This window comes from Theropithecus gelada, chromosome 3 (assembly GCF_003255815.1).
Source record: "Theropithecus gelada isolate Dixy chromosome 3, Tgel_1.0, whole genome shotgun sequence".
NCBI lineage: Eukaryota > Metazoa > Chordata > Mammalia > Primates > Cercopithecidae > Theropithecus > Theropithecus gelada.
The window spans coordinates 165128949-165153935 of record NC_037670.1 but is presented as its reverse complement, the minus strand read 5'-3'; the positions used below and the strand labels follow the sequence as shown (position 1 = coordinate 165153935).

The following is a 24987-nucleotide window of genomic DNA, read 5'->3' as shown; positions in this document are numbered from 1 at the left end:
CCTGATTGCTCCTTCATTTCACCATGCTGTCTCCCCAAGAAAAACACAAATTGATGGTTTAAAAAACATTTTTGTAGAGATGGGTGTCTTGTTATGTTGCCCAGGCTGGTTTTGAACTCCTGGCATCAAGTGATCCTCCCACTTCAGCCTCCCAAAGTGCTGGGATTACAGGCGCGAGCCACCGTACCCTGCCCACAAACTGATTTTTTTTTTTTTTAAATAGGGATTTCAATGTTTGTGGTTTGTGACTTTCATATAACATTTATATCTAAGTTCTAGCAAATCTCTGTGACCAGCCAAGAACAATAAGAATCACTCACCTGCTGTTTGTCTTTCTTGTGCAGGGTCAAGGTGGAAGGTCCAAGGACTGAGAAAGACCCTCGAAGACATCGCTTAATTCCTCCATTCCTTTCCTAGAGACTGATCAGGAGTCGGGCTTCAGAAGGAGCCCCCCGGAAGGGCTCCGCAACCTCACGCTAGAGTCGAGAATGGATATGTTCAGCTTGGATATGATCATCAGTGACCCAGCTGCGGAAGCCAGCAGGGCTGGGAAGAAGCAGCTGGGAGGCGTTCAGAACCCTTGCTCATCTGCCAGAGCCGGACCCCGGCACAAGTCCCTCAACATAAAGGACAAGATATCAGAATGGGAAGGGAAGAAAGAGGTGCCCGCTCCTGCACCCAGCAGGAGAGCAGATGCACAGGGGGATTATCTGACGTCCTGTCTGGTGGAGAAGAGGAGTAGTGATGGGGTGAGAACTCAGGTCACAGAGGCTAAGAATGGAATGAGGCCAGGAACAGAGAGCACAGAGAAGGAGAGGAATAAAGGAGCAGTGAACGTCGCGGGACAGGACCCAGAGCCGGGGCAAGACCTAAGCCAGCCAGACCGGGAAGTGGATCCTAGCTGGAGCCGAGGCCGAGAGCCAAGACTTGGCAAGCTACGCTTTCAGAACGATCACCTCTCGGTGCTGAAGCAGGTCAAGAAACTCGAGCAGGCTTTGAAGGATGGGTCGGCAGGGCTGGATCCTCAGCTGCCAGGAACTTGTTACTCCCCACACTGCCCACCTGAAAAGGCAGAGGCGGGGCCCACCCTTCCTGAGAACCTGGGAGGCGGGAGTGGCTCGGAAGTCAGCCAGAGGGTCCACCCCTCCGACCTGGAAGGCAGGGAGCCTGCCTCCGAGGCTGTGGAGGACAGGAAAGGCTCGTGCAGAAGGCCCTGGGACCGGAGCCTTGAGAACGTGTACAGGGGCTCGGAGGGTTCCCCCACAAAGCCCTTCATCAACCCTCTGCCAAAACCCCGGAGAACGTTCAAACATGCCGGAGAAGGGGACAAAGATGGGAAGCCTGGCATCGGCTTCAGGAAAGAGAAAAGAAACCTGCCTCCTCTGCCCTCGCTACCTCCCCCGCCTCTGCCCTCCTCTCCCCCGCCGTCCTCTGTGAACAGAAGACTGTGGACTGGGAGACAGAAATCCAGTGCAGACCACAGGTAGGTGCCGGTGTGGCAGGGCAGAGCGTTGCCACCTGGCTCTCTCAGTGGTTTATGTCCCATCGTAACTGTCTGTTCTCAGCTGAATTATTTGTTTTATTAAACTGATGGATCTTGTAGTCCAGATGGTTCACAGCTTAAGATACTTTGTTAATTAACCTGGAAACTTGGTACGTGATGCATGTATTTTGTGTTTGTTCTCAGTCCTCAAAAAAGAAGAGTATTTGCTTTTAAAAATTACCCTTTAGATGTAATAAGGACTTGAAATTGGGACAGTAACCAAGAGTTAAATGAAGGACTCATGTTAACCCTGGCAGTCTACAACCTAGTAGTCCCTGCTAACTACCAGTGCTTGAATTTTTCTTGGTATGGGCTTTAGAAACACACTGCCTGGAGTCTACACTGGCCCGATCAGTGTCTATCTATGTGAGCTTAAACAAGTTGTTTAACCTCTCGAAGCCTCAGTTTCCTCATTTATACATATGGATGCACGCACTGTGAATATTTTATAATGTTAAAATAACACATTAAATAATAAAGCATGTTAATGCTTAAAAATAAAATCTGTGCTTCGAAAACAATTTTTCTATTTTGCACCTTCATCTCTAGTCCATTTCTGTAACATGCTACTTGGTTTGATACCCACTAATCTAGAAACCAGCTTTAGAGCAATCTCCTCAGGATAGTTGTCATACTCCCTTTCATCATTTCACCTCCTATTTTCTCCTGACCCACTCCATTGAGCTTTGGGAACCTGTTCCTGAAACTACCCTGTCCCAAGGCCACCAGTAACCTCCATCTTGCTAAATCCAATTGCCAGTTCTTTGTTCTTTTCTTAATTGGCCCCCTCAGTATTCGAGGAACACCTGTTGACTCGCTCCATCTTGAAACACTTCCTTCATTTGGCTTCTGGGTCACCCACGTCCCTGGAAGTCCTGTTTCTCTGGCTCCTCTGAGTTCCATTCTTTTTTCCTTCTGTCTGTCAGAGCACACCCCGAACCTATCCCCACCTCAACCCAGGGCCAGACCTGAGACTTTTCTTCTCTGTCTACACTCACTCCCTAAATGATCTCATCCAGTCCCATGGCTTTCAATGTCAATGTCATGTTTATGATTCCCAGATTGAGGCATTCAGCCCCAGCTCCCTCTCCCAGCTTAAGGTTTGTGTAGTCATCTCCTGCTCAGATCTTCATTTGGTTGTCTTGTCATTCGTACTTAACATGTCCAAACCTAAATTCTCCATCCAGGCTGCCAGTAACCACCTCCTCTTACAATAATTGTCATCCTACTAAATGGCTTCACCCTTTGTTTAATTGCTTAGGCCACAAACCTAAAAAGTCATCTTCAATTCCTATCTTTTTCACATACCCCCTCCTAATTTATCCCAAATCTGCCTATATCTCCTCCACTGCTACCATCTTAATCATCTTGGATTCACCTCCCACCCCCAGAACATTCCTCCCTCAGCAGCCAGAGGAGTCTTCTAAAAATATAAACTATAAATTAAATCCTGTCACCCCCCACTCAACATGGTCTGTCATGTAGGATGATTCTTTTGGCTGTAAATAGCATAATTTCTTATGTTCTCTTCAAGGGGAAAAAAAACTTGCATATTCTAGAATTTATTTACATATATATGTGTATATATATGTGTAAATATATATAAGTTATTCCCAGTTTACAAATAATGCTGTGATAAGGAGCATATAGTATTACTAGTTTTGCTACTTACTAGCTGTGGGACATTGGACAAGCCACTAAATTTGTGTTGGCCTCATTTTACCTACCTGTAAAATGGTGATAATTATATTATAGTAACCACTTCACAGAGGAGTTGTGAAGATTGAATGAGTTAACATGTGTAAACATAAACTTAGTACAGAGCCTCTTCAATATGTGTTAAGTGTTTTATTTTTCTGTGGCTCCATTCTGTTTAATTAATCAGGCTATATCTTTTTCAGTACCAAACTATTTATTTTAAATTCATAATGTATTATTATTATTGTTATTATTATAATAATTATTATTTTGAGACAGAGTCTCGCTGTATCACCCAGGCTGGAGTGTGATGGCACAATATCAGCTCACTGCATCCTCTGCTTCCCGGGTTCCAGCAATTCTCCCACCTCAACCTCCCAAGTAGCTGAGATTACAGGGGCACACCACCACGCCTGGCTAGTTTTTTGTATTTTTAGTAGAGGCAGGGTTTCACCATGTTGGCCAGGCTGGTCTTGAACCCCTGACCTCACGTGACCTCCTGCCTTGGACTCCCAAAGTGCTGGGATTACAGGCATGAACCCCATGCCCAGCCCATAATGTATTTTAATATCTAGCAGGGCTTATAGAAATTTATTAATGTTGCTAATAATTAGTTGATCCTCTTGGATTTCCTATATATAACATCATGTCATATGCAAAAAATAATAATCGTTTTGTCTCTCTCCTTTTTAGTAATTATAAACTTCTTATTTGTTTATTTACTTATTATTCACCTTTTCCAAAAATGTCTTGAGTGTTTCTGCCTGTATTTTTCTGAATGTTCTAAATATTACTATCAAATTTCACATACACAAAATATGTGGGGGTTTTTGTTATTAATATATAATTATTTGGCATGCTGTGTATTTGCTACATTTATTTCTAAGTCTTTTCTCTTTTTAATGCAATGGTTAATGTAGTCTTTTTTCTCATATGGTCTTTGTATTTAAGAAAACTACTTATTTTGTGTGTGTGTGTGTGTGTGTATATATATTTTAAGACGTCTTAAATTTCTTATCATTTCTAATAGTCTGTCAGTTGATTCTCTTGGGCTTTCTATGAATATAACCATATTGTCTAAAAGAATCATCATTTTACCTTTTTCTTTTTAATTTATACCTAATTTTCTTACCAAATTGCACTGGCTGAGAATTCCGAACAGTGTTAAATCATAGTGCTGAAAGCAGTGTGCAGCCCTACTTCACCCCTAACTTTAATGGTAATGCATCTAGAGTTTCACTCGCAGGCACTCTTATTTGAGATATGTTTTTACGTTATCAAGTTAGTGTCCTTTTATATTTATTTTTTAACTTAGAGTTTTAAAAATTAGGATTAGAGATTAGATTTTTGTTAAAGTACTTTTCAGAAACTCCTGATGATCATATGATTCTTCTGCTCTGATCCATTCATAGTGAATTTATATCTTAATACTAACCCATCCTTAAATGTGGGGGATGAACTCCCATTCGGGCATGGTTTATTATTCTTTTAATGTACTACTGAATTTTATTTGCTAATATTTTAAGATTTTTGGATCAGTAAATAAATTGGACTGGTCTATACTGGGGTTTTATTGCACTATCGTTTTTTGTACAGAATACATACAGGATGATTGCACTACCTTTACTAGGTTTGAGTGTCAGTGTTACGTGAGGTCTGGAGAAGAACTTAGATGCTTCCTTCTTTATGTTCTGAGAAAATCTGAATCCATCTCCAATAATAAATCCTTTCTCCAGCCACTGCCAAAGCCCGGGTCCCCGAGCACTCCCATGACTTCGCTGCTCCTGCCCAGTGCTTCCCACAGCAGCCCTTCCACGCCCCTTCTGGCTGTTCCTCCAAGGAGGCCCCACAGCCCCAGGGACAGGTTGGTTCTGGGAAACTGGAATCCTTCATCTGTGTCATCACTGGGCAGGCGAGTCAACCTGGGGAACAGTTATTCCCATTATCTTTTCTCTCGTAACTACCATCTGTGCTTTTCAGTCTTCCAGCATTTTCTTTATAACCAGCTAAAGTTACTTATTTCAGTCCAAAGATGAAATTTTTCTTGGCCAGTTTGAATATGGTTGCATCAGCTGTGTTTTAACAATTTTGGCTTTGGGTTTTTCATTTTGTTTAAAATAGTACAATGGAGGTGATTAGGGCAAGATGTTCACTTTCTACTCTTAAAAAAATAAAGTATGCTCTTTACTGTGGTCCTATCTCTTAAAAACAAAAAGGCCTGTACCACGAATTTGGCAGACGCACCACCCCCTCTGAGGGAGGAAAGCCAAACCAAGGTTGAAGAAAGAAATGATTAAGGATTTAGAGGTTATGAGGGTTTAGAATTTCATGGCCAGGCTGTGTGTGCCTTAGAGAATGTACTCAGCTTATTTTCATAGGCCCATTAGTTCACCTCCTTAAGAGTAAAACCTGTGGCTTCAGAGCCTCGGTTTAAGAAAGCGTATTTTTCTTTTTCTCTTCCCATTTCTCTCTCTTCTTTTTTCTTTTCTCCTCTTCTCTTTCCTTCCCTTTTCCCTCCTTTCCTCTCTCCCTCTCTATTTGCTGTCTTCTCTCTTCTTTCTTCATTTCTCTAAAGCCCCAGGAAATTAAATGCAAGGACTCAGGCCTTCAATCCTCAAATGGAAAATGAGAAACCCTCAAATGTCAGGAAATTCCAAAGATAAGGTTCCTACAGCAACATTAACTTGGTTCTATGTGTTTTATGGCATACATTTAATAGCTCTGGCAAGAATGCCTTAAGGCCAACGTATAACAAGAAAAGTTCCTACTTTTTAAGTGTGAGCAGCATCCTGAAATCACATGTATCTACATACTCAAAATGTCTTAACTGGAATTCAGATTTTTAAATTTTTCTTTAACTTGGTCATGTGACAGCTTGTAGATCTTTATGAAACCAAATAACTGCATTGACCAAAATTTCAACTTTTCAGCTGATTGTTTTGGCACCATATAGATTTGGCCTTTCCTTGGGGCTTTGGTGTAAGACTTTCAGAACTTCTTGAGGACACGAAACCTCAGTCATTATATGGCTGCCAGATCACACTGTGCTGTTATTGATTCCATAATTTCCATCTTCTATGGGACCGATATGGATTCCCCACAGCTCTCTGGCTGGGCAGCAGCCCTCGGCTCTCACCGGTTTAACAGTTAAAATTAACTTACCAGCCAAGCGGTGGTCCGTCTCAGTCAGCAAGGCGTCCTTGAGACAACTCGGAATTACCACGTCTAAAAACTGAATGTTTTAAGTCTTCAAAGGAGGACATTGTTTGATTTAGTTGATGTTTAGAGCAAAAGCTACTCTGGAAGCTTCTGAGAAACTTGGTTTAGTAAAGCCATTTATTTCAATAGAAGCTGCACTGGAAAACAGAGAGATGGTGCTTGCTCTTCCAAGGTTGCTGTTGTCCATTACAAGAGTGATTTTCATGTCATTTCTCATTGAAAAGTGCAAATTGTTGGATATTAGCCACAATGGGGGACAGAAATAGTTTTTTCTTCTGACATTTAGGGTTTGGATCCAGGATAGAGAAAAGCAGAAACCGTGTGAGTGGTCCTAGTATACAGTGGAGGAGCTACCTGATAACAGAATGCAAGCTGAGAGCTAACAGAAGCCTCCTCCTGCCTAGCCGCCTGCCCTGAGCACCTGGGGGTAGGAATGCCCTTCCTGGGGTATGGTGAGCCATGGGGAAGAGCTGCCTGTGGCCACTCAGGATAGACAGGCAGAAAGACTCTGGCAGCTGGAGGAGTATGATGGAAGTCAGCGCATCCTTGGTTTCCAACCCAGCTGGATGATGTTTTAAATGGTTGCTAGGGGGCTGGGCGTGGTGGCTTACGCCTGTAATCCCAGCACTTTGGAAGGCCGAGGTGGGTGGATCACGAGGTCAGGAGTTCGAGACCAGCCTGACCAACATGGTGAAACCCCGTCTCTACTAAAAATACAAAAATTAGCTGGGCGTGGTGGCGCGCACCTGTAATCCCAGCTGCTCAGGAGGCTGAGGCAGGAGAATGGTGCAAACCCGGGAGGTGGAGCTTGCAGTGAGCTGAGATCGCGCCACTGCACTCCATCCAGCCTGGGCGACAAAATGAGACTCCGTCTCAAAAAAAAATAAAATTAAATTAAAAATAAAAAATAAATAAATAAATAAATGGTTGCTAGGTGCCAGGCTAGCCAAGCTTTTTTTATTTTTTTTTTTTTTAGCGGGGTCTTGCTCTGTCACCCAGGCTGGAGTGCAGTGGTTCAGTATTGACTCACTGCAACCTCCACCTCCTGGGCCAAGCGATTCTCGTACCTCTGCCTCAGGAGTAGTTGTGACCACAGGCACACGCCACCACACCCAGCTAATTTTTGTACTTTCGTAGAGGCAGGGTTTTACTATGTTGCCCAGCAGGCTGGTCTTGAACTCCTAGACTCAAACCTGCTCTGTCGCCAGGCTGGAGTGCAATGGCGCATCTCAGCTCACCGCAACCTCTGCCTTCCGGTTCAAGCGATTATCCTGCCTCGGCCTCTCAAGTAGCTGGGACTACAAGCGCGTGCCACCACGCCCAGCTAATTTTTGTGTTTTTAGTAGAGACGGGGTTTCACCATGATGGTCAGGATGGTCTCAATCTCTTGACCTTGTCATCCGCCTGCCTCAGCCTCCCAAAGTGCTGGGATTACAGGCGTGAGCCACCACACCTGACCTGTAGCCAAGCTTTTTTAATCCATAGATGAAAATAATCCTGGGGGAAATGGATTCAAACCAATTTGCTAAAAATTAACTCAAGAATACAGCTGCTTTTTTTAAATCTTGAAGTAGAGATAAATTATAAACAGTAAATGTGGCACTTAAAACCAGCTTTTAAAATATTTATTCACTGGGCCAGGCATGGTGGCTCACGCCTGTAATCCCAGCACTTTGGGAGGCCGAGGTGGGCAGATCACTTGAGCTCGGGAGTTTGAGACCAGCCTGGCCAATGTGGGGAAACCCTGTCTCTACTAAAAATACAAAAATTAGCCAGGCATGGTGGCACACACCTGCAATTCCAGCTATTTGGAAGGCTGAGGCAGGAGAATCACATGAATCCAGGAAGCAGAGGTTGCAATGAGCCGAAATCGTGCAACTGCACTCTAGCCTGGGCACAGAGCAAGACTCCGTCTCAAAAAATGAAATAGGCCCGGCGAGGTAATCTCAGCCGGTAATCTCAGCTCATGCCTGTAATCTCAGCACTTTGGGAGGCTGAGGCAAGCAGATGATAAGGTCAAGAGATGGAGACCATCCTGACCAACATGGTGAAACCCCGTCTCTACTAAAAATACAAAAATTAGCTAGGTGTGGTGGTGCGCGCTTGTAGTCCCAGCTACTTGAGAGGCTGAGGCAGGAGAATTGCTTGAACCGGAAGGCAGAGGTTGCAGTGAGCTGAGATGCACCATTGCACTCCAGCCTGGCAACAGAACACAACTAACTAAATAAATAATAAAATAAAATATTCATTCATTTATTCAACCAACAAATATTTACCACACACCTATTGAGTGTTAAGACATAGGAATGTAATAATGAGCAAGATAAACAGAGACTCTGTCTTCACAGGATTTGCAAACCAGTAATAGTTAGAAGGACACAGCTGGTGTGATCATAACTGCTGTCAGCACTGTGAGGAATCCTGGTGCCATGGGAACATTCAGTAGGGATGTGTAGCCTATCAGGGAAACAGACGGGATCAAGAGGAAGTGACGCTCAGGCCAGCAGGAGGGTGGGGAGTGGGCGTTCAGTTTGAGTGAACTAATAGGTGAAAGCCCTGAAAGACTGCATCATGTCAGAGGAACTGCAAGGCAGGAGTGTGGCCCGAGGGGCCAGGAAGGGTCTGGGGTGAGGCCTGAAAGCCTTCTGGACCTGTACACACAGTATGGATTTGGGCCTATTACCTAAGGGCAATGGAAAACGGGAACATTTTTAAGAAGGGGAGAGAGATTATCAGATTTGCACGTTTAAGGCTGGGCGCAGCGGCTCACGCTTGTAATCCCAACATTTTGGGAGTCTGAGTGGGGTGGATCACCTGAGGCCAGGAGTTCAAGACCAGCCTGGCCTACATGGTGAAACCTCGTTTTGGGTAAATATACAAAAATTTAGCCGGGCATGGATGGCAGGCACCTGTAATCCCAGCTACTTGGGAGGCTAAGGCAGGAGAATCGCCTGAACGGAGGTTGCAGGAAGCCTAGATCACGCTGTTGCACCCCAGCCTGGGCAACAAGAGTGCAACTCCGTCTCAGAAAAAAGAAAAAAAAAAATAAGATTTGCATGTTTAAGAGACCATCCTAGCAGCAGCCTGGAGACTGGGTGGGCACCAGTGGGCAGGTGGGGAGAGGCGATGGGGAGGAACAGTGAGGTCTTATGGTTACCCTGTGGTGTAGCTGCCTTAGGGACTGAGAGAAGTGGGTGGGTTCAAGAGATGCTTTGGAGGTAAAACTTGGGTTAACTAGTTAGACATAGGCAGTAAGTGGGAGGGATGCTGGGAGTCTGATTTCCAGGTTTAAGACCTAAACCTCTGGATGGCAACACTGGGCAAGGAGCTGGTTCTCATCAGGGAGAAGCAATGGGATTACGAGTTCAGCTTTGAGATTCTTGTGCGTTGTCCAAACAGAAGGAGCTCTAAGTTAGGATTTCATTTACAAAAATATGGAGAAGTCGTGAAGAACATTCAAAATACAACTCAGAATCACAGTGTTTGGCATTGGTTGCTGAAATTTGGCTATTGCATAGGTTATAATGCCCTTCAGCAAAGTTCTTTGGAACAACCAGCTCATTCTAGCATCTCTGAAACTCAGAAGTACCAAATACCAAATGATCATTTGAGGACCTGGGAAGTAAAGTGAGGCTGAGTGGAAGTTACACCCCTTTCCCAGGCTGTGGGCTCCCCAAAGGCAGGGACCTCTCGCCTTTGTGTCACCCACTTTGAGCACAATGCAATGTGATTCGCATGTTTACTTATTAAACATGCAGGCAGGATGTGGAATGAATGTTGAACATGTTTAAATTAGAGAGAAGCCTGTTTGGACGTGGTTATCATTCATTAACCTTTCACAGTTTCCTTTCTCTCAAAGTTAATGTGTAAATGAGGATACTAAAACTTTCAAGTTAAAAAAAAATTTGTACAGAACAGAATTAGCTTAGTGGTTGGAGGATGAGTGTGATCACCTTTCTCCTCTTCAGGGAGCCTGATCACCTACCTGAACCTCAGAAGGGGAGGACTGATATCCCTGACATTTATGTAGGCTATAGAAATAATGCTAGGTGGTCCGGGCATGGTGGCTCACACCTGTAATCCCAGCACTTTGGGGGGCTGAGGTGGGTGGGTTGCTTGAGCCCAGGAGTTCAAGACCAGCCTGGCCAACATGGTGAAACCCCCCCATCGCTATGAAAAATACAAAAATTAGCCAGGCATGGTGGCAGGTGCTTGTAATCCCAGCTACACAGGAGGCTGAGGCAGGAGAATTACTTGAACCCTGGAGGCAGAGGTTGCAGTGAGCCGAGATCACCCCACTGCCTTCCGGCCTGGGCCACAGAGCCAGACTCTCTCAAAAAAAAAAAAAAAAAAAAAAAGGCAGGGCGCGGATCACCTGAGGTCAGGAGTTTGAGACCAGCCTCCCCAACATGGCGAAACCCCGTCTCTACTAAAAACAAAAAATTAGCTGGGCACGGTGGCTCATGCCTGTAATCCCAGCACTTTGGGAGACTGAGGTGGGCAGATCACAAGGTCAGGAGATCAAGACCATCCTGGCTAACACGGTGAAACCCTGTGTCTACTAAAAATAAAATTAAAAAAAAAAATTAGCTGGGCATGGTGGCGGGCGCCTGTAGTCCCAGCTACTGGAGAGGCTGAGGTAGGAGAATGGTGTGAACTGAGGAGGTGGACCTTTCGGTGAGCCAACATTGCGCCACTGCACTCCAGCCTGGGCGACAGAGTGAGACTCCGTCTCAAAAAAAAAAAAAAAAAAAATTAGCCGGACGTGGTGGCAGCCACCTGTAATCTCAGCTACTTGGGAGGCTGAGGCAGGAGAATTGCTTGAACCCAGGGTGCAGAGGCTGCAGTGAGCCGAGATTGCGCCTAGGTGACAATAACTTGGGTGACAAGAGGGAAACTCTGTCACAAAAAAAAAAAGAAAAGAAAGGGGAGGGAAAGGAAGGGGGAGGGGAGGAGAGGGGTGGGGAGGGAAGGGAAGGGAGGAGAAAGAAAAGAGAGAGAGAGGAAGAATGAAATAAAGAGAGAGAAGGAAGGAAGGGAAGGGAGAGGAGAAAAAGAAAGAAAGCAAGAAAGAGAAGAAGGAAGGAAGGAGAGAGAGAAAGAAAGAAAGAGGAAGGAAGGGAGGGAGGGAGGGAGGAAAGAAAGAAAGAGGAAGGAAGGAAGGGGAGAAAGAAAGAGAAAAGAGAGAGAGAAGAAAGAAAGAAGAAAGAGAAAGGGAGGGAGGGAGGAAAGAAGGAAGGAAGGAAAAGAGAAAGAAAATAAAGAACTGCTAGGAAGAGCTAACTTTCTAAATGCTTTGGCATGTGTTACCGACACATGACAATGATAGATCCAATGTTGTAATTGGAATCCTATTTTCCCACTAGTTCTAGAAACTGGGCAGGTAAAGATTTCTGGCTTCTCCTTGATCTTCTAATGGACGGGACCTCATGTTAATTTGTTTGCCTTTCAGACTTACTGCATAGGAATTAGTCATCTGAAAACCAACACTTTAATACAGGAAATAGAGCTGCTATTTGAGAAACCTTTTGATGAATTGTTTTGCAAATTAGTTTTGCAATGTGAATAACCATCTTTTATTTTGAAACAGGGTCTCGCTCTGTCTCAAAATGAGTGAGAGTGCAGTGGCTGGAATGCAGTGGCTTGCTTTTGGCTCACTGCATCCTCCCACTCCCTGGCTCAAGGGATTCTCCCACCTCAGCCTCCCAAGTAACTGAGGCTATAGGTGTGCCCCACCATACCCGGCTAATTTTTGTATTTTTTATAGAGACAGAGTCTTGCTGTGTTGCCCGGCTGATCTGAAACTCCTGAACTCAAGCAGTCCACCTGCTTTGGCCTCCCAAAGTGCTAGGATTATAGGTGTGAGCTACTGCACCTACCCCCATCTTAACTTTTTTAAAGGGAGTTTTTAATTGTTTTCAAATTGGACTTTTCTAATGCTGTTTAGGCTAGTGATACCTTTTATGTGTCAGAAATCAAATGCAAAGCATGGCTAACTTTTTTTTTTTTTTTTTCCTCCAGAAACAAGGTCTCACTCTCTCACCCAGGCTGGAGTGCAAGTGGCATGATCTCGGCTCACTGCAACCTTCACCTTCTAGGCTCAAGGGATCCTCCCACCTCAGCCTCCCAAGTAGTTGGGACTTCAGGCACATGCCACCACGCCCAGCTAATTTTTGTAATTGTTATTTTTTGTAGAGATGGGATCTTACTTTGTTGCCCAGACTGGCCTTGAACTCCTGGTCTCAAACAATCCTCCTGACTCAGCCTCCCAAAGTGCCGGGATTACAGGCATGAGCCACTGTGTCTGGCCCAAACTCTTATATTAGCATCATGCTCTTGGAAATATAGAAAGATTATACAAAACATTCAAACTATGTCTTGAAATCCCAGGTGTCTGACAGTAACCACTGGGATAAAGGCTAATCCCATCCCAACAAACCCCAACACATAATCCGGATTCCCGCTTGCATTACATGTGCTTTATTTTTATGTACGTATGTATGTATATATTTACTTTATTTTTGGAGACAGAGTTTCTCTCTGTCGCCCAGGCTAGAGTGCAGTGGCACAATCCCAGCTCACTGCAACCTCTACCTCCCGGGTTCATGTGATTCTCCTGCCTCAGCCTCCCGAGTAGCTGGGATTACAGGGGCACAACACCATGCTCGGCTAATTTTTGTATTTTTAGTAGAGACAAGGTTTCATCATGTTGGCCAAGCTGGTCATGCTCCTGACCTCAGGTGATCAGCCTGCCTCGGCCCCCAAAGTGCTGGAATTATAGGCATGAGCCACCGCGCCCGACCTGCATTGCATGTGCTTTAAATAAGCAAACCATCTGCTGAGATTTGGAGAGCCTTTAACCTGTACAAATATCTTTTGTTGTTAGGGCACTTATTATGAAAACATTTTAAAGATCCAGATATTATTTCATAGGTACTTTATCATTTTGAAATTTGACCTACACAAATGTTGTTTCCAATGAGATTTTAAAAAATAAAAACAGAACTATAATCTCAGACAACAAGGAGGCTGAGACAGGAGGATCGCTTGAGCCCATAAGTTTGAGACCAGCCTGGGCAGCAAAGCAATACCCCCATTTCCACAAAAAATTAAAACTTAGCCGGCCATGGTGGCATGCAACTGCAGTCTCACCTACTCAGGAAGCTGAGGGACAAAGATTGCCTGAGCCCAGTAGTTTGAGGCTGCAGTGAGCTATGGTGGCACCACTGCACTCCAGCCTGGGCAACAGAGGGAGACCCTGTTTCTAAAAATAAATAGAGCTCTCACCATGGCAAAGCAAGGCACAGCTACAGCCCCTTTCTCTCTCTCAAAGAAAAGGCCAAACTCAGCCAGGGTCATGCTCTAATTCTGGGCAGTCAAGGCTTTACCTGTAGGTGGTGGTTACTACCCTGGCCCTGAGAGTGGGAGAAACTGCCTGGCTCCCAGTGAAATGGCCCTTTCCTGTCCGCCTTTTCCCTGTGAGGGTTCATAGCATCTCCTCATAGCATAGATTACTTACTATGTGAGGGAAATAGAGGGTCTGCCTGGGTATCGCACAGTACTGTATAATGCAGTAATGTGATTATCACTGTGTAATGCGGTTTTGCATGGAAAATTAGTTCAGGTTCCCAACAACAAACTGTTGAAATTCAGCCTGTTTTAGTTTGGAGCCTGTGAATGCAGCTTCCTCCTGATGTGCCTCACTTAAATAAATGCTCTCCATACATAATGCCTTGTGTCATTAAGAGCATCAGTCTCCAACCAGACTTCCTGGAGTAAGACCCTGATTCCACCACTTTTTCCGAATGTACCTGGAGCGATTTATCTAATCTCTCTATGCCTCTGTCTTCTGATAGATAAAATGTGTGTAAGAGGCCGCGTGCAGTGGCTCACCCCTGTAATCTTAGCACTTTGAGAGGCTGAGGCAGGTGGATCACCTGGAGTCAGGAGTTCAAGACCAACCTGGCCAACATGGTGAAACCTTGTCTCTGCTAAAAATACAAAAATTAGCCAGACATGGTAGTGCATGCCTGTAATCCTAGCTCCTCAGGAGGCTGAGGCAGGAGAATCAGTTGAACCCAGGAGGCAGAGGTTGCAGTGAGCCCAGATCACGCCACTGCACTCCAGCCTGGGCAACAGTGTGAGAATCCATCTCAAAAAAAAAAAGAAAAAGGAGGGGGGATAAGAGTAGTAATTTTGGGTTGGGCACAGTGGCTCCAACCTGTAATCCCAGCATTTTGGGAGGCCCAGGCAGGAGGATCACTTGAGGTCAGGAGTTTGAAACCAACCCAGGCAACATGGCAAAACCCCATTCTACAAAAATGTACAAAAATTAGCAGGGCGTGGTGCTGTGTACCTATAGCATAGACAGTCCCTGATTATACTATAATAAGACAGTCAGGGACTGTCTATACTATAATAAGGACTGTTCCATATCTTTATTCACAAGCCTTTTAGTCTTGGATGAACTACATAAATGGGCTGAAACTTAAAGTGTCATGATTTGTAAAATAGTATGGACAGTCCCTGTCCATATGAGTGAGCCACTGCGCCTGGCCCCCTTTTTTATTTTTTATGTATATGTTTGTTTACAAAGTTGGGATTGTATTTTTTTACATATACTTTATTATTTTCACTTAGCATAATAGCATGAACATTCTTGCACATAAAAGCCACACCTCTTATTCATGGATTTTCACACCTTTTACAGTAAAAGAAGTTGATTTCAGGCCAGGCACAGTGGCTCACGCCTGTAATCCCAACACTTGCGGAGGCCAAGGCGGGCAGATCACCTGAGGTCAGCAGATCAGCCTGGCCAACATGGTGAAACTTCGTCTCTACTAAGAATACAAAAACTAGCCAGGCATGGCAGTGCATGCCTATAGTCCCAGCTACTCAGGAGGCTGAGGCAGAAGAATTGCTTGAACCCAGGAAGCAGAGGTTGCAGTGAGCCAAGATGGTGCCGCTGCACTCCAGCCCGGGCGACAGAGCAAGCCTCTGTCTCAAAACATGAAATAAAATAAAAGAAGTTGATTTCGGTAATAATTTTTCCAAGAAAAAGAAAATTTGGGTGAGGGGATATATTAATATATTCTCTGAATCTAATTTGATTCAAATTCTTTGTTTTTTCCTCCCATCTTGCACATTCCAGAAAGTCCTATGAGTTTGAAGATTTACTGCAGTCTTCCTCTGAGAGCAGCAGGGTGGACTGGTACGCGCAGACTAAGCTGGGGCTGACGCGTACTTTATCGGAGGAGAACGTCTATGAAGACATTCTGGGTAAGAGGCCACAGCGTCTGTGTGTGGGTCTGAATCTGTCTGGGAGAAAGGGGAGGGAGAGTGGGGCTGGCTGCTGGAAATACACATGCAGACCCTCGAAGACACCCGTGCACTCGGATGAGAGAGCAGGCAGGTGGGGTGGGAGACTGAGCCTCGCGGGATATGTGAGAGACTCTGGGGCTGGAGGGGGAAGACTGGCTGGTGATGCATGGCCAAGGAGGCAGTGTAGCAGCGTGGCGTAGCAAGAAGCGTGGGGCCTAGAGTCTGAAGATCCAGAACCACGTCTTGGCTCTGCTGCCTATTGGCCGCAGGACTTTGAACGGGTGACTTCACGTCTCTGAATGTCAGTTCTCCCATCTGCCTAATGAGAATGAAGCTAGCTCCCTTGCAAGGTTAAGGACTGGAGAGAATGGTATGTCAACCCCCTCACTTGTGATAGATGCTCAGTCAACTGCAGGGATTACTGAATGAAAGAAAACACTACACACCAGCGCCTCCTTCAGAAACCGTCAGAGTGTGGCACTAACGGCATCAGAACACAGACTAAATGCATGTCTGTGATTTCAAAAGTAACTTGGGCTCCAAAGCATCCTCTGAGATTTCAGAGCGGGTCTCAGATTCAGAGTTTGGTGAGTTCAGTCATCTTCAGGGAGGTTGATGGTTTTAGTGAAAGGCGAATCCAACTGCTTATGGTGGGGGTGAGGGCTGGGGGAAGAAACAAGCTGGTAAAAGGGAGAAACCCATATGTGTGTGCCAGTGAGGGGCAGGTAGGGTGGATATATGCAGACATGCGGGCATGTAATCATCAATACTAGAAAAAACTTGCAGAAGGAGGAAATAGAACATTTGAGGAAGGGCAGATACTGAGCTAAGCAATTGGAATTGCATGTGTCCAGGCTGCTGGAGATGGGCTCCTGCCAAAGCAGCGGGATTCCCAGATCTGAAGTGGGAGAGAGATCTGGACTTCTCTTAGCAGTGACTGCCTAAGAGGATGCTTCAGTTATAAGGAACAGAAAACAACTAAACTAGCTTTTCCTTCCTCCATTTATTTTCTTTCTTTCTTTTTTTGAGACAGGAGTCTCACTCTGTTGCCCAGGAGTGCAATGGCACAATCTCGACTCACTGCAGCCTCTGCCTCCCGGGTTCATGCGATTCTCCTGCCTCAGCCTCCCAAGTAGCTGGGATTACAGGCACCCACCACCACACTTGGCTAATTTGTGTGTGTGTGTGTGTGTGTGTGTGTGTTTAGTAGACACGGGGTTTTCCCATGTTGCCCAGGCTAGTCTCAAACTCCTAGGCTTAAGTGATCGACCCGCTTCAGCCTCCCCAAGTTCTGGGATTACAGGTGTAAGCCACCACACCCAGCCTCCTTCCTCTATTTCTTACCTCTCAGGTTAGTTTTATTCTCAGCAGGCTTCCCAGGATCCCCACAGTGGCTGCCACCAGCTTCCTGGAATTCATATCTTCCTGGTGGAGAGAAGAGCTTGTATCCTGCAAGTCCCACCAGAAATCCTGAGGTTTACCCTCATTAGACCAGCCGAGGTCCCTTATTCACCTTTGGAGCCCAGGAAGGCCATGCAGTGATATCCCCTTAGGCTTAGAATATGAGCCCTTCCCTAAACTGATTACTGAGGCAGGGATTTGGGATACCTAGATTAGCTAAAGCACTGAAACTGAGAATGGAGTTAATCTCCCATGGCCACAGATGAAGAGATGGAGAGGTAACCCAGTGAAATCAGGGGCTGCTACCAAGAGGAGGGGTGCATGGATGGCAAAACAGCAGGGACCGAGACAGGAGAGGCCAAGATGCTGACCTCAGTGTTTCGAAAAGGGAAATGTCCTCAGTGTTCCCAGGTTCTGACACATTGCCTTTGAACACAGATCCGCCAATGAAGGAGAACCCTTATGAGGACATTGAGTTACACGGTCGCTGCCTGGGAAAGAAGTGTGTCTTGAATTTTCCTGCTTCTCCCACCTCTTCCATCCCTGACACGCTCACCAAGGTATGAGTCCCCAGGGAGTGGTGGCAAGAGAGGGGGCCACAGCACGGTGGCCTTGAGCACTCTGGAGTTCCGGCCAGCGCTGGAACTCCAGGCCACCCCCACTTGCCCTGCCAGGCTCCTGGATTTGTACATTGCTGGCTGACTGGTCTTTCTGCCTCTACTTCTCTTGGAGCCCCCCTGCTCCAAAAAGCTTCCTAAAATACCATTGAGCTTCTGGCTCAGAAACCTCCTCAAACAGGGTAAATAAAAGATGTACATCTGTCCCGTACAACTGTTAAGAATGTCTTAACATAGAGTACACTCTAAGATACAAGATGGAAAGGCATGATGTAGAACAGTAGTTTTAAAGTATTTGTGGGTTGTTGTTGTTGTTGTTGTTGATTTAATTGAGTCAGGGTATTGTCGCTCTGTCACCCAGGCTGGAGTGCAGTAGTGCAATCACGGCTCACTGCAGGTGAACTCCCAGACTCAATCAATCCTTCCAACTCAGCCTTCTAAGTACCCGGGATTATAGGCACATGCCACCAGCCCAGCTGATTTTTGTATTTTTTGTAGAAACTGGGTTTCGCCATGTTGGCCATGCTGATCTTGAACTCCTGGGCTCAAGTGATCAACCAGCCTTGGCCTCCCAAAGTGCTGGGATTACAGGCGTGAGCCACCACGTCCAGCCTGTGGGTTTCTTAATGAAAAAAAAAAAAACCATATATGTAAACTCGCACATGTCTGTATGTGGGTTTTTTTAGTGAAAGATATGCATGTATATAAATATGAAAGAATATACATATATGTAAACTCACACATGTATGTATAAGAATATCTCCATCCCCAATATTGGAGGTGAAAAAACAATCTGTGTGCGGATATCCAAGCATGAGGAACTGAGGACCTCAGAGGGGTTGTCCTGTCTGAATACCCAGAGGGCGGGGGGAAGGCTGACCTTCTTTTTACAGAATATCCTTTTGAACCTTTTGGAGTTACATACCATATGCATATAGATAATATAACATATTCATGTAGATGGTAATTTCAACCTACTGCCTGCAGGGCTAGCATTTGTAACAGATATCCTGGCACCCATTACCCCTAATCTCCCATAGTTCCTACATGCAAACGCCCCCTCCAGCCAGAGCCTACCAGCTACCCCTCTGATGTAGGCCTGGGACATGCGCACTCTCTCTAAAGGGCCAGAGAGTAAACATTTTGGGCTGTGTGGGCCATGTGGTCTCTGTTGTAACTACTGAGAGTGGCCACTGTAGTGTGAGGCAGTCATAGACAATGTGTAAATAAATGAAAGTGGCTGTGTCTCAATCAACCTTTGTTGTTGTTCTTTTTCGTTTTTGTTTTTTGAGACAGAATCTTGCTCTGTCACCCAGACTGGAGTGCAGTGGCGCAGTCTCGGCTCAATGCAACCTCCACCTCCCGGGTTCAAGCGATTCTCCTGCCTCAGCCTTCCAAGTAGCTGGGACTACAGGCATGCGCCACCACGCCCGGCTAACTTTTTGTATTTTTTTTTTAGTAGAGATGGGGTTTCACCGTGTTAGCCAGGATGGTCTCAATCTCCTGACCTCGTGATCCGCCCACCTCAGCCTCCCAAAGTACTGGGATTACAGGTGTGAGCCACTGTGCCCAGCCTTAATATATCCCAAAAACATCTCCCCAACTAGATTATAAATTCCTCAAGGTCAAAAGATATATATTTTAACCTAAGTTAAAATAAATAAGTAAATAAAAATGTATATATTCTATTTCTTTGGTTTTCCCGTAAGGCCTAACAGTTCTACAATATTTAGTAGAAGAAATTAAGGAAGGCCAAGTACCAGCTGCAAAGGTCAACTTAAATCTCATTGCAAGGCTCTGTTTCCAGCCTAGGAAAAGCAGTGGTCTTCCTGTCCCTGCCCCACAGGGTCAGCATCGCTGGCAGGTGGGGCTGTCTCCACCTGAAGCCCGTCTTCTGTGCTTGATGGCCGTAAAAGGATGCTGCCTGCCACCAGGCTTCTGGAAGAGATGAGGGAACAACCTATCCTGAAGGATGGATCTTACAGACCCAGATAAATTGCTACAATACTTGCCTGTACCAGTTAACTGCCATTTCTCTTCTCATATGGAAAAGGGTGTCATCAAGAATAATCCATGGCCACTGACAATTAGCAAATACTTTCTGCTTGCCTTGGAAATGTGTTGTTGGTGTTTTCATTGCAATAGGGATGTCTTCAACATTTAGGACATCCTTCATTTCCCATGGCAGAGAAGCCTGACTTAGAATAAGAAAGCAAGCTGTCACACCTAGTCTGTCCCCTTTGGGTCCTACCTGGCTCCCCACTTCATGCGGGGAGTGAACTGCCTCACCCCTGAGGAACAGTGAAAAACATCTGCCCAGGCCAAGCACAGTGGCTCATGCCTGTAATCCTAGCACTTTGGGAGGCCAAGGCTGGTGGATCACCTAAGGTCAGGAGTTCGAGACCAGCCTGGCCAATATGGTGAAACCCCATCTCTACTAAAAATACAAAAATGAGTGAGGTGTGGTGGCGGGCGCCTGTAATCCCAGCTACTCGGGAGGCAGAGGCAGGAGAATCGCTTGAACCTAGGGGGCAGAGGTTACAGTGAGCCAAGATCACGCCACTTCACTCCAGCCTGGGTAAAAGAGTGAAACTCCGTCTCAAAAAAAACAACATCTACCCAAGGCAGCTTTGCATTCAGGGCAGAGCACTCCTGCCTGATACCAGGAAATAAAGGCTTACCAACCCTTTTCTTCCTGTCCCTGCTGGGCCGGAGAAAACCTAGAGCCTCTGCCGCCAAAGCAGCTGAGCCCGGTAAGTGAGAATGTCAACAAGAACTTAACGTCCAGCTGTGTCTGTATCTGTATCTGTAGCTGTCCTGAAGAAAGAGAATCCAGTTGTCCAGAGCATGTGCCTGATTGCCACAGATCCTTGCAAGCCCTCAGCAGGATACCGTGTCCATGCTTATTATTCTGCTCATCCACATCTGGGTGTCGGCTGTGTGCCCTGCTCTAGGGGACAGCTGGAGACTTCACCACTTCCTCCATTAGCTCATCAAATATTCATGGAGCATCTGCCGCATCTGGGCTGCATCTGGGACCTCAGAGCTTGCAGGAGCAGTCCCTCCATGCGACCTCCCCTGCAAGCTGCGGAGAGATCCTCAGCCATCTTTGGGATGTTCATTTTATTAGGCCATGGCTAGTTATTTGAGCCACTAGAATTTCCATTTGAGAGGGAAGAGCCTGTTGGATAGGCGCTCCTCAGAAAGGACCAAGCGTGCAGCTGGGGGCAGATGCTGCTGCTACTGAACACAAACTGCAAGCTCCTGAAAGGGACTGTTTTCTTGCTACGCATCACCCACCATTTCTTTTCTTTTCAGACAAAATCTTGCTCTGTCGCCCAGGCTGGAGTGCAGTGGCTCGATCTCGGCTCACTGCAACCTCCACCCCACCGAGTTCAAGTGATTCTCGTGCCCCACCCTCTGAGTAGCTGGGATTACAGGCACAGGTCACCATGCCGGCTAATTTTTTGTATTTTTAGTAAAGACAGGGTTTCACCACGTTGGCCAGGCTGCTTTCGAACGCCTGACTTCAAGTGATGCGCCCGCCTCAGCCTCCCAAAGTGCTGGAATTACAGGCATGAGCCACCACACCTGGCCTATACTTTTCAATATATGCTCTTTTTAAAAATAACAAACTGGGTGGCCAGGCACAGTGGCTCATGCCTGTAATCCCAGCACTTTGGGAGGCCAAGGCGGGCAGCTCACCTGAGGTCAGGAGTTTGAGATCAGCCTGGCCAACATGGTGAAACCCCATCTCTACCAAAAATGCAAAAATTAGCCAGGTGTAGCGGCATGCTCCTGTATTCCCAGCTACTTGGGAGGCCGAGGCAGGAGAATCGCTTGAACCTGGGAGGCAGAGGTTTCGGTGAGCTGAGATCACACCACTGCACTCCAGCCTGGGCGACAGAATGAGACTCCATCTCAAAACTAAATGAAAAATAATAATAGTGAAATAACAGGCTGGGTGCAGTGGTCCATGCCTGTAATCCTAGCACTTTGGGAAGCCAAGGTGGGGGGATTGCTTGAGGCCAGGCATTCAAGACCAGCCTGGTCAACACAGTAAGACCCCATCTCTACAAAAAATTTAAAAATTAGACAGGCATGGTGGTGTGTGCCTGTAGTCCTAACTACTCAGGAGGCTGATATGGGAGATTCACTTGAACCCAGGAGTCCAACGCTGCAGTGAGCTATTTTTGTGCCACAGCTCTCCAGAGTGAGAGCCTGTCTCCAAAAATAAGTAAATACATACATACATGCCTTTCTTTCTTTTTTTCTGAAAACATTGTAATTATAAAAGTTTTTCTGGTTACATGATACAGAATAAGTGTTTCAATCACTGAAATGTTTAATGAAGAAAATAAAACTCGTCCACAATTGGGGAATTCTACTTTTCTTTATGCCTCTATTTTCTAGTATTTCTGTAATAGATTTACATTTTTTATTTTTTGAGATGGAGTTTCCTTCTTGTTGCCCAGGCTGGAGGGCAGTGGCGTGAGCTCAGCTCACTGCAACCTCTGTCTCTGTTTCCCAAGTAGCTGGGACTACGGGCGTCTGCCACCGCCCAGCTAATTTTTTTTATATCTTTAGTAGAGACAAGGGTTCATCATTTTGGCCAGGCTGGTCTCGAACTCCTGAACTCAGGTGATCCACCCACCTTTGCCTCCCAAATGCTTGGATTACAGGCGCGAGCCACCTTGCCTGGCCCAGATTGGCATCTTGTGTATGTGTATTTATATGTGTGTATTTTAAAGATCTTTTTAAAACACGCATGTAACCCCAACACTCACTGCTGACACTTCGGTTTATTTCCTCTCTGATTCTCTCACACACACTGTGTGTGGTGTGCGTCCATGTGTTTGTGTGCATGTAAGTATACATTTTTTTAAAAGATCTGTGATCTTGGGAGGGCGAGGCGGGCGGATCAACTGAGGTCAGGAGTTTGTAACCAGCCTGGCAAACATGGTGAAAGCTCGTCTCTACTGAAAATACAAAAATTAGTCAGGTGCAGTGGTATGCGCCTGTAATCCCAGCTACTTGGGAGGCTGAGACAGGAGAATTGCTTGAATTTGGGAGGCGGAGGTTGCAGTGAGCCGAGATCGCACCATTGCACTCCAGCCTGGGTGGCAGAGCGAGACTCCGTCTGAAAAAAAAAAAAAAAAAGATTTATGATTATATTGTATATGTAGTTTTGATGCTTTTTTATATTGATCATGAGTATTTTCCCATGTCATCAATTTCTTTTTTATTTGTATTTTTATTTTTATTATTTTGAGACAGTCTCTCTCTGTTGCCAGTCTGTAGTGCAGTGGCATGATCGCAGCTCGCTGCAACCTCCACCTGCCGGGTTCAAGCGATTCTCCTGCCTCAGCCTCTTGAGTAGCTAGGACTAAGGCACGCGCCACCACGCCCAGCTAATTTTTGTATTTTTAGTAGAGATGGGATTTCACCATGTTGGCCATATGGTCTTGATCTCTTGACCTTTGATCTGCCCACCATGGCCTCCCAAAGTGCTGGAATTACAGGTATGAGCCGCCAGGCCAGGCCATGAGCCACCACACCTAGCCTAATTTATTTTTAGAAACAGTTTTTATTGCCTGCATGGTATTCCATTATCTTAATAGAATGTTATTAGTCCCCATTGTTAGAATGCCCTTGTATGCCTTTATATTTTTATTTCGTTTTATGAGACAAAGTCTCACTCTGTTGCCCAGGCTAGAGTGCAGTGGCGTGATCTCAGCTCACTGCAACCTCTGCCTCCTGGGTTCAAGCGATTCTCCTGTCTCAGCCTCCTGAGTAACCCAGGTGCCCACCACCACACCTGGCTAATTTTTGTATTTTTAGTAGAGATGGGGTTTCGCCACGTTGGTCAGGCTGGTCTCGAACTCCTAACCTCAAGTGATCCGCCTGCCTCAGCCTCCCAAAGTGCTGGGATTACAGGTGTGAGCCACTGCACCCAGCCCTTGTATGCCTTTCTCTGTATATATATTTAGAGAAGTGTCTCTTCTTTCATATAAGAATATGTATACCTACAGGCATGTATGAGCAAATATGTATGTTTGTGTGAATGACAGACAGCACAGGAGGTCTCCTAAGAGTAGGAATGATGTTGAGATGGGTGAAGGGGATGGGGATAGTTTATATCAAGGACCCCTGTAGTCTCCCATAGGCAGAATCTCCTGAGGCAGTAAAGACAGGGGCAGTAGACGACTGGAAGGAATTGAGCCATCAGCCATCATTCACAGACAAGAAAGGTTAATGAACCTGGGCTCGAGTCCAGCTCAGGCCCCTCTGATGGGGCACACAGCTTCCTTGCTACTGCGCTCCCCAACCCGACCAGGATGTCCCCTGCCCACTCTCCTGAAATAACTGAAGAGGCTTCAGCAGGGACATCAGACCTCAGACCATGAGGGTTCTTGTCTCTTTTGCCTTTTGGACACTACAGATCTTTTGCTGTGCCCATCGTGAGTCAGAGATCTATACAATTAGGGGTGTCTGCGAGCCTCTCAGCAGAGCTAAGCTGAGGTTACTCCAGAGAAACACAATGGGATTGTGTGCCATACATGTTGGTGTAAGGTCTTCTGATCAAAAGCTAGAATCTTCTCTGGACCACAGTCTGACACATCATTCTTGGTATCCTAGAGTGACTTTCCTTTTATACTATAATTCTGGGTGTAACAAACAACTGCTGGTACCCTGACATTTTGAATAAAGTTCTATGGGAACACAGCCAGGCTCATTCATTTACATATTATCTACAGCTGCTTTTATACTACAAGTGCACAGTTTAGTATTTGCAACAGAGAGGATATGGCCCACAAAGCCTTAAGTACAATCTGGCTTTTAAGAAAAGGTGTGCTGGCCAGGCCTGGTGGCTCATGCCTATAATCCCAGCACTTTGAGAGGCCACAGTGGGCAGATCACCTGAGGTCAGGAGTTCGAGACCAGCCTGACCAACATGGCAAAATCCCATCTCTACTAAAAATACAAAAATTAGCCAGGCGTGATGGCACTCACCTGTAATCCAGCTACTTGGGAGACTGAGGCAGGAGAATCACTTGAAACTGGGATGTGGAGGTTGCAGTTAGCCGAGATTGCACCACTGCACTCCAGCCTGGGCAACAGAGTGAGACTCCATCTCAAAGGAAAAAAAAAAAAAAAGTTTTCTGATCCCTAAGTCCAAGATTCATA

The 24987-nt window shown here is 45.8% G+C and overlaps 1 protein-coding gene across 2 annotated transcripts in view; it reads left to right on the top strand.

The window, feature by feature from the left end:
* The window catches only part of DENND2A (DENN domain containing 2A), a 125816-nt gene that overhangs the window by 35166 nt on the left and 65663 nt on the right, over positions 1–24987 (top strand). For both annotated transcript variants that reach the window (XM_025379886.1, XM_025379885.1), the window contains exons 3-5: positions 345–1483; positions 15612–15739; positions 17621–17742. In XM_025379886.1, coding sequence (XP_025235671.1) covers positions 489–1483; positions 15612–15739; positions 17621–17742 — 1245 coding nt within the window. In that variant the 5' untranslated portion in view covers positions 345–488. The remainder of the gene's footprint in view (positions 1–344; positions 1484–15611; positions 15740–17620; positions 17743–24987) is intronic.